The sequence below is a fragment of the Pezoporus flaviventris genome, unplaced genomic scaffold, assembly GCF_033815535.1.
Source record: "Pezoporus flaviventris isolate CSIRO_AGI_PZ_B2104156 unplaced genomic scaffold, CSIRO_AGI_Pfla_v1 ptg000036l, whole genome shotgun sequence".
Lineage (NCBI taxonomy): Eukaryota > Metazoa > Chordata > Aves > Psittaciformes > Psittacidae > Pezoporus > Pezoporus flaviventris.
In genome coordinates, this window is record NW_026892584.1 from 8,924,437 (window position 1) to 8,936,979 (window position 12,543).

Here is a 12,543-nt window from a genome sequence, read left to right on the forward strand (position 1 = left end):
GATAAGATTTCAAGTTTCTAAACTTGTAACTGAGGAGATAGGCAATCTATTACTAAGCAGAGTTTTGCTGCTGTTACAAACAGAACTAATTCTAAAGCAAATTTTTCTCATACTAGATTTTTGGGGGGAAAGAAATAGCAAAATAGAAGAAAGCATCAGATGAGAACAAAAATCCTTTTTTAAAAGAAATTATTTTAAAAGTCTTTGTTTTAAATGCAGCCTTTTATTAACATCAGAAATTTTGAATTTAGCTTAGTTCTTTTTTAATTAAACAGCCATTTTTTGAGCATAGCATGAAATTATCGATAATATGCAGATGCTGACAATGGCAGATATTGTCTTTATGAGGTGAAAGGCAGCATAGGAAAAAAGGTAGGATGGACTTGTGAACACTAGAAATTTTTAACACACAAAAAAGTGGCCAGGTTACTAAGAAAGGTTGCTGCAGCTCAACAGAACACCACAGTCTGTCAGTGATGAAAAATTAAAATTCTTTATAAATGGTTGTAACAGTTCTCATGGCCACAGAATTATTTTTGAAAGCCCCGAAGAATGAAAATCAGAAGTTATGGGAAGAAAATGCTTCTCTGATGTCTGAGCATGTGAGAAAACAATGGAGTTGGGGAATATCTTTTAATATGTTGTCTTTGGCAACCCATATACCTGCAGTCATAAAAAGCTTTCTGCAATACTGTAACCTGTTGATATGCTCAGCTCCTGTTAGGTAGAAGAACTGTGGGCTCATTTGGCATATCAACTGGAGTGACTGTCACGCAGGGCATAATTTAACATTTTTCGAAGGATTTGCTGTGTCACTGAACAGAAGACAAATGCTGGTAGTCTTCACCAGGAGACACATGGCTATTTTCAAATGCCATGACAAATCCTTTTGAGGAACACATGCCTCATATAAGAAGCTTGACTCATTGTCTGTAAACTATGTATCATTCTTTTGTTATGAGTGAACTGTACAGTTGCAGAGAGTACAGTAAGCTCATATTACTGGTTGCAGGAGGGGGAATTTAAGTATTAAAGAAATGGAAAGCATGTGGTGGAGATGGCTGATTAGCATCCTGCCTAGCATAAAGTGTTTGTGCCATGACACTGGCAAAATCCAGAGTTTCTGAGCTATAGTAGTTTCTGCCATGGGAATAGTAGTATTGTAGCAACAATAAAGCCAAGGTTGGTCTCGCTTGGAAGTTAATGTCTAAATTCAATAGAGTGAACTAAATATTTCCCTCATTTTAGGAAGAGGGATGTCTGAATGGCTTTAAAGCACGTTGTTGCTCTTTTCTTTGTACCCTAGTAACTGTGGATGTTTTGATCATTGTTAATATACAGATGTATTAATAAGAGGCAGAATAATATTTTGACTAGTTATAGAGATACTTTATTGTTCTCTTGGCTTAGAACGCATTCATGTTTGTTCAGAACATGGCTCTGTGCCTCTGTTTCTCCTCCCCTTCATTTGCTGTCTAATGTCTGTTGAGTCTAAACTGTTTAAGTAGGAACTGCATCTTGCTGTGTGGGTTTTTTTGGTGGTGTGGGCTTTGGGGGTTTTTTTTGGATTTTTTGCAGTGGCTAGCACAGTCAACAAGGTAGGTCCTTGGGCTGCTTAAGCATTCAGGAAGTGATGTTGCCAGTAGTGAAAACTTTAAATATGATGAGTGACTGAACAGACATTCTTCTAATGCCGGAAAGGCATTTTCCCATAATTCATAATAAAGCATAGATTTCACTATATCTGATGGCTTTACTGAGGCATAATGAAATTTTTTGAGATACTCGAAACCAATTCATGCAATATATTCTATTGGAAACCAATTCATGCAATATAGTCTACCCTTGCTGTGGTGATTTAATCTGTTCTTTCGTGCAATTTACACACTAAAACAACCTAACACGGCTTGGCCTGGCATATTCAATTCTCTAAAATCCCTTGACTGGAAAATTGAATATTCATTGGTTCTACAGCTCTTTGAAAACTCTTTTGAAATTTTTATGACCAGGTTCATGAATTCATCTGTTGTCCATACTCCTTTCTGCAGAAGCAGAGACAAAATTTGCAGAGAAGCGTAACTCTCTTCTTGACTGAAAACAGTGTTTATTAACCACTCAACAAATTTTATGCCTTTATATAGAAATTTTCTCTGTTTCCTACGAATGCATGAAACACCAGCAAACTCTGTGAACTTAATCTGTAGGAAAGCTTGAGGAAAACGTGGCAATCATTTCATAAAAGTCTTAAATTTATTTGGAGAATAGGAGATAGTATGTTAATCCCAGCACTTGGAAGTATCAATTCACGAACAGTGTTCTGCCAAATTGAGAAACTGCCATTCTTCATTGAGTTACAGTGTGCTATCTGCAAAGCTTGTACCGTTATTGTGTTTGAAAGTTCTGTGATTAATGTGAGGTTTGTGGTAAGAGTTAAAAGTTACAGATTGGTCTCAGTACTTAATCTAGGGTAGTCTGATGAATGAGATTTCCTAGATTCCATTTGGATATACTGTTATTGCTGACTATTACTATTGTTGGTGTTTGCCTGTGCCAGCAAAATGTATGGAAATAATTCCTTTTCTGCACTAGATTTAAGCAATTTGAGTTGGTTTCCTTAGAAGGGGTCACAGAAGAATTCAGTGTTGTGTACTTGGCTTATTATGGGAAGGTAACTTTATAAATGCATTTGTTACCGTCACAAAAATCACATTTTCAAAAGCAGTGAAATGTTCTTGGATAAAGGGACATGTAAAATGGAAAACACTAGATGGCAACATACTCTTTTGTCTGAGTTTGATTTATACCTCTAATTTAGGAGAATTATATGAATTTAAAAAGAAGGCAGTAATGGTTAATAATGGCAGAAGTGCTGATGTCCCTGAATTTCAGGAAAAACAATTTCTTAGGATCTTCAAGAAAAACTGTCTCCAAAAAGACGTGAAAGAGCTACTCTCTTCGTATATCAGTCAAGCAAAACTTAAAAGCAGAAAGACATAAAAACCCCAACAACACCCTCAAGTGCCCCAAAAACCAGAAATGAAAACTCTTTCTAAGTAGTAAGCATTTTCTTTCTGGTAAACATTGAGAGCAGCTACTCTTGTAGGCTCTGGATCGCATACCTCTAAGATAGGTTTACCAATCCAGAGGGAACCCGTATGTCATGATGATGATCTTCTCTAGGCATAAGTGTAAGTGAAGTGTCACTGCCCTGCCCTGACTGCAACAGGCAGAAGCTGGGATGGGCAGTTTTAGTTCAGGTACTGAATCATGCAGTTGTTGGAAGAGCCACTGTGCTAATCCAGCATTGTGTGAGAAACTGTTCTGCATGCAGATGGGGCAATGTTGTAGTGAAAAAGAAAGCATGATGCTGCATTTGAACATGCAAGTGTGTCTCACCCACATGATGATTGCCACAAATTTATTTCTCTCACATTCTACACTCAGTCTCTACATTAATTCTGTAAAGTTCCTGCATAATTTAATAAGCACTGGAAGTATAGCTAATCCTTATTTCTGTTAATTTTTCTTTTAAATCTAACTTTTCCTCTACCTGAATTTGTATTTTGAGTTTCAATTATGTGCATTTGAAGTCTTTGAAAAAATAGTATCTGCATAGGTACTCTGAAGGCAGTTTGGGTTTGGGGGAGGGGGTTTTGTTAATTTTGGGGAGGGTTTTTTTGTTGTTTTTAAATTGCTAGTGTCTCATTGGTGCTATTTTGTCTGGTGAAATACATGTTTTGAGTTAATTTCTGCAAGACTACAACTCTCATCTCATCTGACTTGCTTTGTTCATTATAGGAGAAGTTAGAATTTCAGATTTAGAATGTTATGGGTTTGACTTAATTCCTCTTGGAATGGCTGTCTTATACTGCTTTTGAGAAGATCAGCTGTTAAGATAAATTGCTTTAAAGAGCCTAAACTAGGATAATTTCTGGTTACTTTATTTGGAGTGGTGTTTGATTTGGCTTTTAAAATATAATTGTCTCATACGAGTTATGTACACCTTTGTGCTGTAGCAGTAAATTTTACACATGAAGCAAACAACTGTTAATGATATGTTATAATGAGTATCACTGTATCTAACTGCTGCTTTTTATTTTGATTCTAATAGCAATAATTGCACTGAATCAACATAATCTCAATTTTGCTTTTTGTTTGAATAACCTACATACAGTTTCACTATTGATATAGTCTTTAAAACTTAAAAACAGCTCTAATTTGCCTGGCTTTATCTTCAAGTGATTGTAATACACAATAAATATGAATAATACAATGTCATGTTTTATAGTACAAAACCAGATTGCAGAACCAGCACACTCAAATATACTCTGCATATACTGTCATCTTTTTTTTATATTTTAAAGACCTTGGCAGCTCAAGAAATATTAGTGGTTTTATTTCTATAGAATATAGGTAGAAACAGTAAGAAATTTAGAAGTGCAGTGAACTTAAAATATGCCTCTTAGTGATATGAATCTCTGTGTGTATATATATTTTTAGAAATACATATGGTAGTAACAGGTATTTATTGTTTTTCAGATGTAAAATTTAAATTTCTATCCCATTCTGCATGTGAATGGCATTATGATACTTGCGTAAGCCCTTGTTTCAAGACTTGCAGAGATCCTTTGGGAAAAAACTGTCAGGCAGTACCAAAGTAAGTATCTGTATTTTCATGGAAAAGTATGTAATTTGGGTGATAGGCAGTATAATAAGAATATGAGGGACCAGATGTAAGCTCAGCATAGCAGGACTGTGTTCTTGTATAAGAGGAGTGAAGGAGAAAAGAAATGGAATAAAACCTGCTGCAGCTGCTACGTGAAAGTGACATTTCTGTTGTTAGGTAAGTATTGTCAGGTTCTGGAGTTATCAGTATATCTGTAATGTTCAAGATGGGGGGGAGGGAGCATTACAGAGTATTAATAAAGAAAGGGGATAAGTTTGTTTCAAATAGTTGTGCCCTTACATTTTTAGTATGAGATTAGAACAGCTATATCTGTCCTTGCCTTTTCCTCCCAATTGGAATTTGTACTAAGTATGGTAAAACAGGCATTTGGATTTTGATACATGAAAGTGTTTGGCATTTCTTAAGCAGAAGCATTCACTGTTGAACTTATGACCATTCATTTCAGAGGCTGAGTTCATGCTTTATCTTAGATCTGAGTAAGAATGGAAGCCATGGCAATGACATTTTGAAGGAGTACACTGAAATGACAAGATTTAGATAGAACAAGATTGTCTTCTTAAAAATACTTTATAAATAAATTCTGTTTTCCTAAAAGGAAATGCTAAATCCAGATCCTGCTCAACTAGTTAATACTTACTGTTTTTCTTTTAGAGTGGAAGGATGCATCCCTGATTGTCCTCTCAATATGTTGCTGGATGAAATCACTCAAAGATGCGTGTATTTTGAAGACTGTATGTTTGAAAAATTATATGTATTATGTATGAGACTTAGCTTATTGATTTCTTAGGTCTTTAGTAATATTTTCAAATCCTAGTGCTTAAATTTGTGTAACTTTAATCTTAGTTATATGAATCTTGAGCTCACTAAACACACATTTTAGTTAAAATAATTTCACCTCTCAAAAACCAAACTAAGTAGTTTCATTTTTTTTAAAATACTTCAGCAAAATTGGATATGGAGCAAATTATTTAATGAATTTGTTTCTTAAGTTGTCTATGAATTTCAGGAGTTTAAAGGCAATTGAAAAGATCAGTTATATGTGTTAACCTATAACTCTGCTAGCTTCATGACTATAACAATTCATACATTTCAGACTACTGTTTACGTTTGTCCGATTTCAGGCATTGAACCTGCAGACGATAGTCTGGCTTTGCCACCCAGCATTCAAACACCATCAGTTTCACATACAAAATCAAGTACAAGTTTGACAGTGATCGGTGAAGCGCTGACTTCATTTCCTGTACCTGAAGCAATAGACATGGCAACAACTGCTTCAAAATTGCAAGTGACTGCAACTACAGGGAAAACTGAGTTTTCAGCTCTTATATCTCATACAACACTTCCAAACATATCTTTATCATCAAATATTTCTTCACAGTCAACAGAAATTACATCTGGAAGAAGCACTACAGCAGTGTTTGGGACGACAAAGTCTAATGTAAGCTTATCTTCTCCCATTGACATTTCTCCATTGTTTTGGTCCACTGTCACTTCAGAAACTTCCACAAAGATACAACCAACCAGTATTGGTTCTACTGAACTGCTGAGGGCTACAGAACCTCAGACAGTAACAGCTACAAATGCAGTGACTACAAATACAGAATCAGAAACCAAAACAATTGCTACTTTTATTTTCACTGGAACACCACTAATACTTAGTACAGCAGAAATGCCAGTCAAAACTAAAAAAATGGAAATATCAGAAATAGCCACAAGAACACTTCCCACAAAAGAAGCACAAGTAAAACCAGAAGGACTTAAAACACTTACACCCAGTACATTTGAATCAATAACAGAAAAAACTACTGCCTCTCTGCTCCAGTTTTCCACATCACCATCTATGGACACGCTTTCATATGCATCACCAGTAAACGTAACAGGAACTTCAGGAGAGACAAAAATAAGCATAGGACAGTCTTTTCCCACAGCATCTAACACTACAGTAATATCGTTTTCTCCTGTGATCAGTACTTCATCAAAACCAGCATCTTCAGCAGCAACAAAAGCAGCAACTGTGTTAACTGAGCGAAGCGAGAAGACTGCATTGTCACCAACATCCATGCCACCTATTTTATTAATAAAGGCAACTACACAACCTCCTATTGAAATGGTTCAACACCTCACTGGTACTGCAGAGATACCTTTCACCACAACTCTAGGCTCAAAACCAGCAACTCTGCAAACTCAAGAGAGAGCATCAGAAGCAACTTTGCTATCATTTACAACTCTTAAAAGGGAAACTCCTAAGACAACATTTCATGTGGAGCATATGTCAAGTTCTTATTTCCCTACATATTCACTACATCCCAGTTCTACAACTGAAAAATCCCTTACTCTTTTTACAAAAGGACCTTCAGTGTCTGTTCCTACTCATGCTTCCCCAGCTTCAGGCGAATTAAAAAAGACATTTAAAACTGTTTCAACTACAAAATATCCCTCATACACAGTTCCAAACACAACAGAGTTCCTGACTACATTATACACTAAATATCCTGTTGTGGCTGAGACTATCAAAGTGACACCTTTGTCTGTTGAGGGAACATCCAAAATAACATCCCCTTCTGAATTAGTGGCAAAGTCAACTTTGTTTTCTGGAAAAATATCTACAGAACACAAGCCAACTCTGCTTTCAAGTACGGTGAAGACAAGCACTTCAGCATATTCAGGTAGTGTTACTACATCAGCAATGAAAACATCTGTCTTGTCAAAAACAACCACCACAGTTCCTTTCGAAGATACAGAGGTGGCTCAAAGAGCATCCGTCACTGTATCTCCACTTACTCTTCTTAGTGCACCTGAAACCACATTGTTGACAACACAGCCTGATACATCACAAGTAGAAAGAATTACTAACACCTCTACTAGGAAGCCATCTGCCTTCCCTTTTTCACCATCAAGTTCTCTAGTCTCCTTAAACATTTCTCTTCCTTCACTACTTTCCTATGGAAAAGAAGCATCACTGACAGCTCTCAGTCCTATGCACACATCCCATGAAACAACTTCTTTTTATCCAAGAACAACTCTGGCAAAATCAATGTTACTAACAGAAAAGACCTCTCCAGTCCTGAATTTCTCTGTTTTATTTGCTATAACAGAACAATCAAGTCCAGTAACAACAGTATCACATGGCAAATCACCAGGCAAAGCCATTTTAAATGTCACCTATGCCACATTCTCCCCATCTTCTGAATTCAGCAGTCATCTCATGACAACTAAAAAAGTCATGACAGCCACAGAAAGATCAACTCTGTCCCCTTCTTTTATACTTCCAGTAACAAAGACCTCTTACCTTTTGTCTCAGTCTCTACCAGATAAACTGGTTTCTTCACCTTCTTTAACACGAATCGTACCAGAAGTAATAACCACACCAAAATATCCAGTAGAAACTAAAACAGTTTCTACAGCATTGGAATCTACAGTCCAAAGTATAACAGATAAAGTAAAACCTGCAGCAGCTAAAACTCAGCCTTCCTTTCCTCCATCTTCAGTAGGCCCCCTCTCTTGGCAGACATCTTTAGGAGACAAATTTTCAGCACAGACCACAAAGACCATAGTTATACCGCTTTTTTCTACTCAGAAGGCTACAGAACTTGGTCGTCAGACTTCTGAGCCTTTGTTGACAAGCCAAAGTATCACCCCAATATACCAGTATACTGCAAAAACTCTATCAAAATCCACTGATCAATCACAACATGTCTTTAGCACAACTGAAGCTACAGTAGAATTGACTTCCTCATACCCTTTAATCACCTCCCTACCTGAAGACATTCATTCAAGTATATTACCTACCTTAGTAGGTACTACACAGGTTACTTTGCCAACTGAAAGAGAGTTGCGTTTAACTGATTCAGTAACACAGTCTTATGCACCAAGGACTTCTGTTTCACAACCTACAGTCCCAGCTAGAATGACAACGGATTGGATTTTTGGCACCAGAATTCTCCCTTCCTCACCAGAAGTGTTTACATCTTCATCTTATTTAGCAACAATTAAAAAAGTATTTCCTTCATTTTCCACACAAAAGGCTGGTACTAGTCAAAAATTCACATGGCAGGCCTCATTTACCAAGTCACTTGATTCAAGTCAAACGCTTCAAACAGCTGCAGCTTCTACAGGACCTAAGTCAACCTCTTCATCAGTTTTGTTAACAGAAACAACAGAAATTCCCATTGTGATGGGGAGTGGGCCATCCACATCAACGAGCAAAAGTGATACAGTGGAAACTGCAGTATTGCCTAAGGAAGTCACACTTTCAACCACTGCCTCCAGTTCCATGTTTCTAACAAGTACAATGTTGTCAGCTATGGCACATTCATCAGCTGCTGCTTCAGCTTCTTCAGTGATAAGCAGTAGCAGGCAAAATGTTAGTATTGTATCAGCAACTTCAGACAAAGCAGAAGCAGTAGCAGAATCTATCACAAGGTCTGTAAAGCCCACCTATTTTTCTGTTACTTCCAAAGCAAAAGGAGCTGTGCCCCCTGATACAGTAAAATCTGAGGAGTCAGAATTAACAACAGAAGTCCAAGCTGTCCGCGTTCAAGGTGCTATCACTACTCCAGAAACACCTGGGACATTTTACTCTCCATATTTCACAAACACAACTGCAGTTTCTTCTAATATAAGTGTATCAATACTGTCTACTCTACATTCATCCTCTGAACCAAAATCTTTTTCTTCTATAGCTGTGTCATCGGTCAGTGCAACTCAAACTTCAAAACTTGAAATATCATCTGAGGTACAAACACCTTCTGTGAGTTCACTGCTAATGATACCTGACCATCCAAATGACACAATAGCTCCATCAGTTTCCTCATTTGCCTATTTATCTACCAAACCACTTTATGGCTTGACTACAACTTTTTCTGATGAATTGGCAACAGCTGAAGCTCTGTCAGGCGCCACAGCATCAACTTTTATGCTGCCTAGAGAAACAGCAACTCTTCAGACTTGTACAGTGAGTAGCTGTATCTGTTGGGTTTTGAAAATGTCTTGGCTGCTTTCACACACTGATTAAAAAAAAAAAATCATGAGCCATACTTTGATCTTTAGGATTTAAAATACCTGTATCAACAAGGGAGCCCTATTTTCTCAGTTATGTCTGAAACTTCAGTTGATTTCGTTGTGCGTAATGATTTTTGCAAGTGCTATAATACACTGTGGTTTAGGCCTCAGTTTTCTGAGTACAACTGTTACAAGAATGTTGTTTTGGCAAAATATGGTGCTTCATATTGGTCAGTGGCAATTTCTTGTCACGTTGCCCTCCTTGAAATACGTCTTTCCAGAGATCCATGTTATTATTCCTACTTGTGCCCTTCCATACTTTTCGTGCTCAACTCTTTTTTGAATGTAAAGTTAAAATTTGGTAATGCTGTTCTCTGCTTTACAACAGGACAGCAGTTTTAAACTGACCTCAGAATGCATGAGTTTCCTTCATCAGTGTTACAGGGATTCATAAGCATTCTGTACTTGAAGAATGTGAGCAAATACTCTGCAATATTGTGATGTTAGCTTTGAAAGAATGGTAACCTATATCTTCTATTAAATATGCCTTAGCCAATCACAGAGAATGAGTGCATAAAACACATTTGCTTGGATGGACAGCTGATCCAAGTTAATAAGTCACAGAACTGCCCATACAATGCAACTCAACCCAGCTGTGGAGTTTTAGGATTTGCTACTCAAATGAATGGTGACAAATGCTGCCCGAAGTGGGAATGTGCATGTAAGTTTTAATTACGCAGTACTTTTAAAGAATTTAGGTGACAGTTTAATGCATGTTTAAGAAGGCTAAGAACTGGCACTTCTAGACCATGGCGTAAAAATAGATGATTGTTTAATGCAATTCATAATTCTAGTTCTACATTATGTGTAGGAAATGAAATCAAATTGCTCTTTTAATGTAGGACATTCCTCTTGCCAAGCTTTAGATATCTGCAGAGACACCTCTTGATCTGTCTTAGGCCCATCTTGTCTTCTGTCTAATCAAGGCACCTAAGCAATATAGTCAGTGAATTTTTTTGGTTTATCTTAGATGTACCTTAGAATGAGAAGATTCCCTAGACTCTGTTAACTAACTCTGTGAATGGTTTGGGGACTCTGAAAACATAGCTGTACTGTACTCACTCCCATCAATTACTTAGAATTGGGCAGGAAGAATCCTGCCCAATAAAGAAAATTCAGTTTACTCCAGAATAATAAAGAAAGTATACAGGGAAAGCAATGCAGATTTATGCTTATGCTCTAGATTTTTAAATAACTGGTAATAGAACTCCAAGCCCTTTGAAAATGCAAAAGCTTTAGCACTAAGACTCTGAAGAAGAAACTTTCCACATGAGATTCCATTTTAGGAGCAAGACTAGAAGAGCACTAATGATCTGTCATAATCCACTGTTATTCACGTTTTGCTAGTTTGGGGTTTGTAAAAATTACAATCCTTTGCTGGCAAGAACTGTAAGTTACTAATTGCAGAGGTTTGCAGGTTTCCCACCGAAATATGCGTTGACTCTGGTCTCCATTTACAGAGATGCAACAGTTCCAAATATAGCTGAAAATGTGCTGCATATACGGAACTTAAGTTTAACACATAGTAAGCAAGCTAATTAGTCTTACAAATATTATTGGCTTATCTTCATATTTTGTAATATTTACTTAAATTCTAAAATGTTAGAAAAAAAACCATTTATTTTTATTTTTCTTAGGTCGTTGCACAATATTCTCTGATCTGAGCATTGTAACCTATGACGGAAATCATTTGGCATTATTCAAAGAAGCATCCTACATTGTTAGTCAAACTCAAGATGAAACTATAACCATCCATGTCCTTGACTGCAGACTGGTAATTAACATATTAGCTAACAAATGGTGTTAAATGCTGCTAATAAGACACATTTTAAAAGAAAAGGCATATTAATACTATATAGCTGTGGTTAATTCTCACTTTTGTGTAACATCTATGAATTGTACTTGCACTTTACAACACTTATGAATTGTGCAGCACTTTATTACCTGGCTGTATATGCACAGTTCCTTCTGAAACAGCTGGAAGGTGAGAAGTAGGACCATGTTACTGTACAAATGCATCGTTTTATCTATGTTCATATGGAGAAATTTGCACTGGAAACACCAATCTTCAGAGCCATAAAAGACTGTGGATTGTCAGACTAAATTAGACCACTCTGTGCATTCAAAGTCTCTCACAGGGGTAAATACTTGTTGTTTCAAAGAAGGAAGAGATAAACCCTAATGAGTATCCGGCTAATGGGTAGTGTAATTGGCTTTATGTCGTGAAGAGTTAATTTCTTGTGAGCCTTTACAAAACTCTTGAAACTCCACTTTCCCATATAAAAACTAGGTAATCTCGATGTCTATATAAATGTCCTTTGCAAAGTTTGGTCTGAAGTAATACCTTATGGGAATTAATTCCAGAAGCTCAGTATGATTGATGTCAATAAGGACATCTGTCTTTCAGATTTGTTTTCCTGTTGGATTCAGCTCTTTCTGTTTTGTTCAGTGCCCTGTAGATCAGGAAGTACGCATGTATTTCTGTTCCATTAATTCTGTACATATATAATATCATTATTCCCAGTATCAGCCTTGCTCACCTTCAGACACGTTCATTTTTTTGGTATCTAAGTAGCTAGTCCACTGTATTTCTTTTCCTGAAAATCTTTATTTCTGTTGTAATTTCAAAATCAAGTGATAACAACACAGTTGCTGAACACAATGAGATCATACTGTTTTTGTTTATTTTTCAATATTGCTATCCAGCTGAAGTTTGTAGTTCAGACTTGAAACTGCAATCAGCAGCAGTTTTCTCCTCTTAAAACCATACCCCCTAAAACCTTTTACTGTCCCAA

General features: G+C 36.7%; 1 protein-coding gene across 1 annotated transcript in view; it reads left to right on the forward strand.

Moving 5' to 3' along the window:
• Nucleotides 1–12,543, forward strand: part of OTOG (otogelin) — a 97,702-nt gene that overhangs the window by 59,969 nt on the left and 25,190 nt on the right. The window contains exons 33-37 of the mRNA XM_061464240.1: nucleotides 4,540–4,657; nucleotides 5,339–5,418; nucleotides 5,809–9,641; nucleotides 10,241–10,409; nucleotides 11,386–11,522. Coding sequence (XP_061320224.1) covers nucleotides 4,540–4,657; nucleotides 5,339–5,418; nucleotides 5,809–9,641; nucleotides 10,241–10,409; nucleotides 11,386–11,522 — 4,337 coding nt within the window. The remainder of the gene's footprint in view (nucleotides 1–4,539; nucleotides 4,658–5,338; nucleotides 5,419–5,808; nucleotides 9,642–10,240; nucleotides 10,410–11,385; nucleotides 11,523–12,543) is intronic.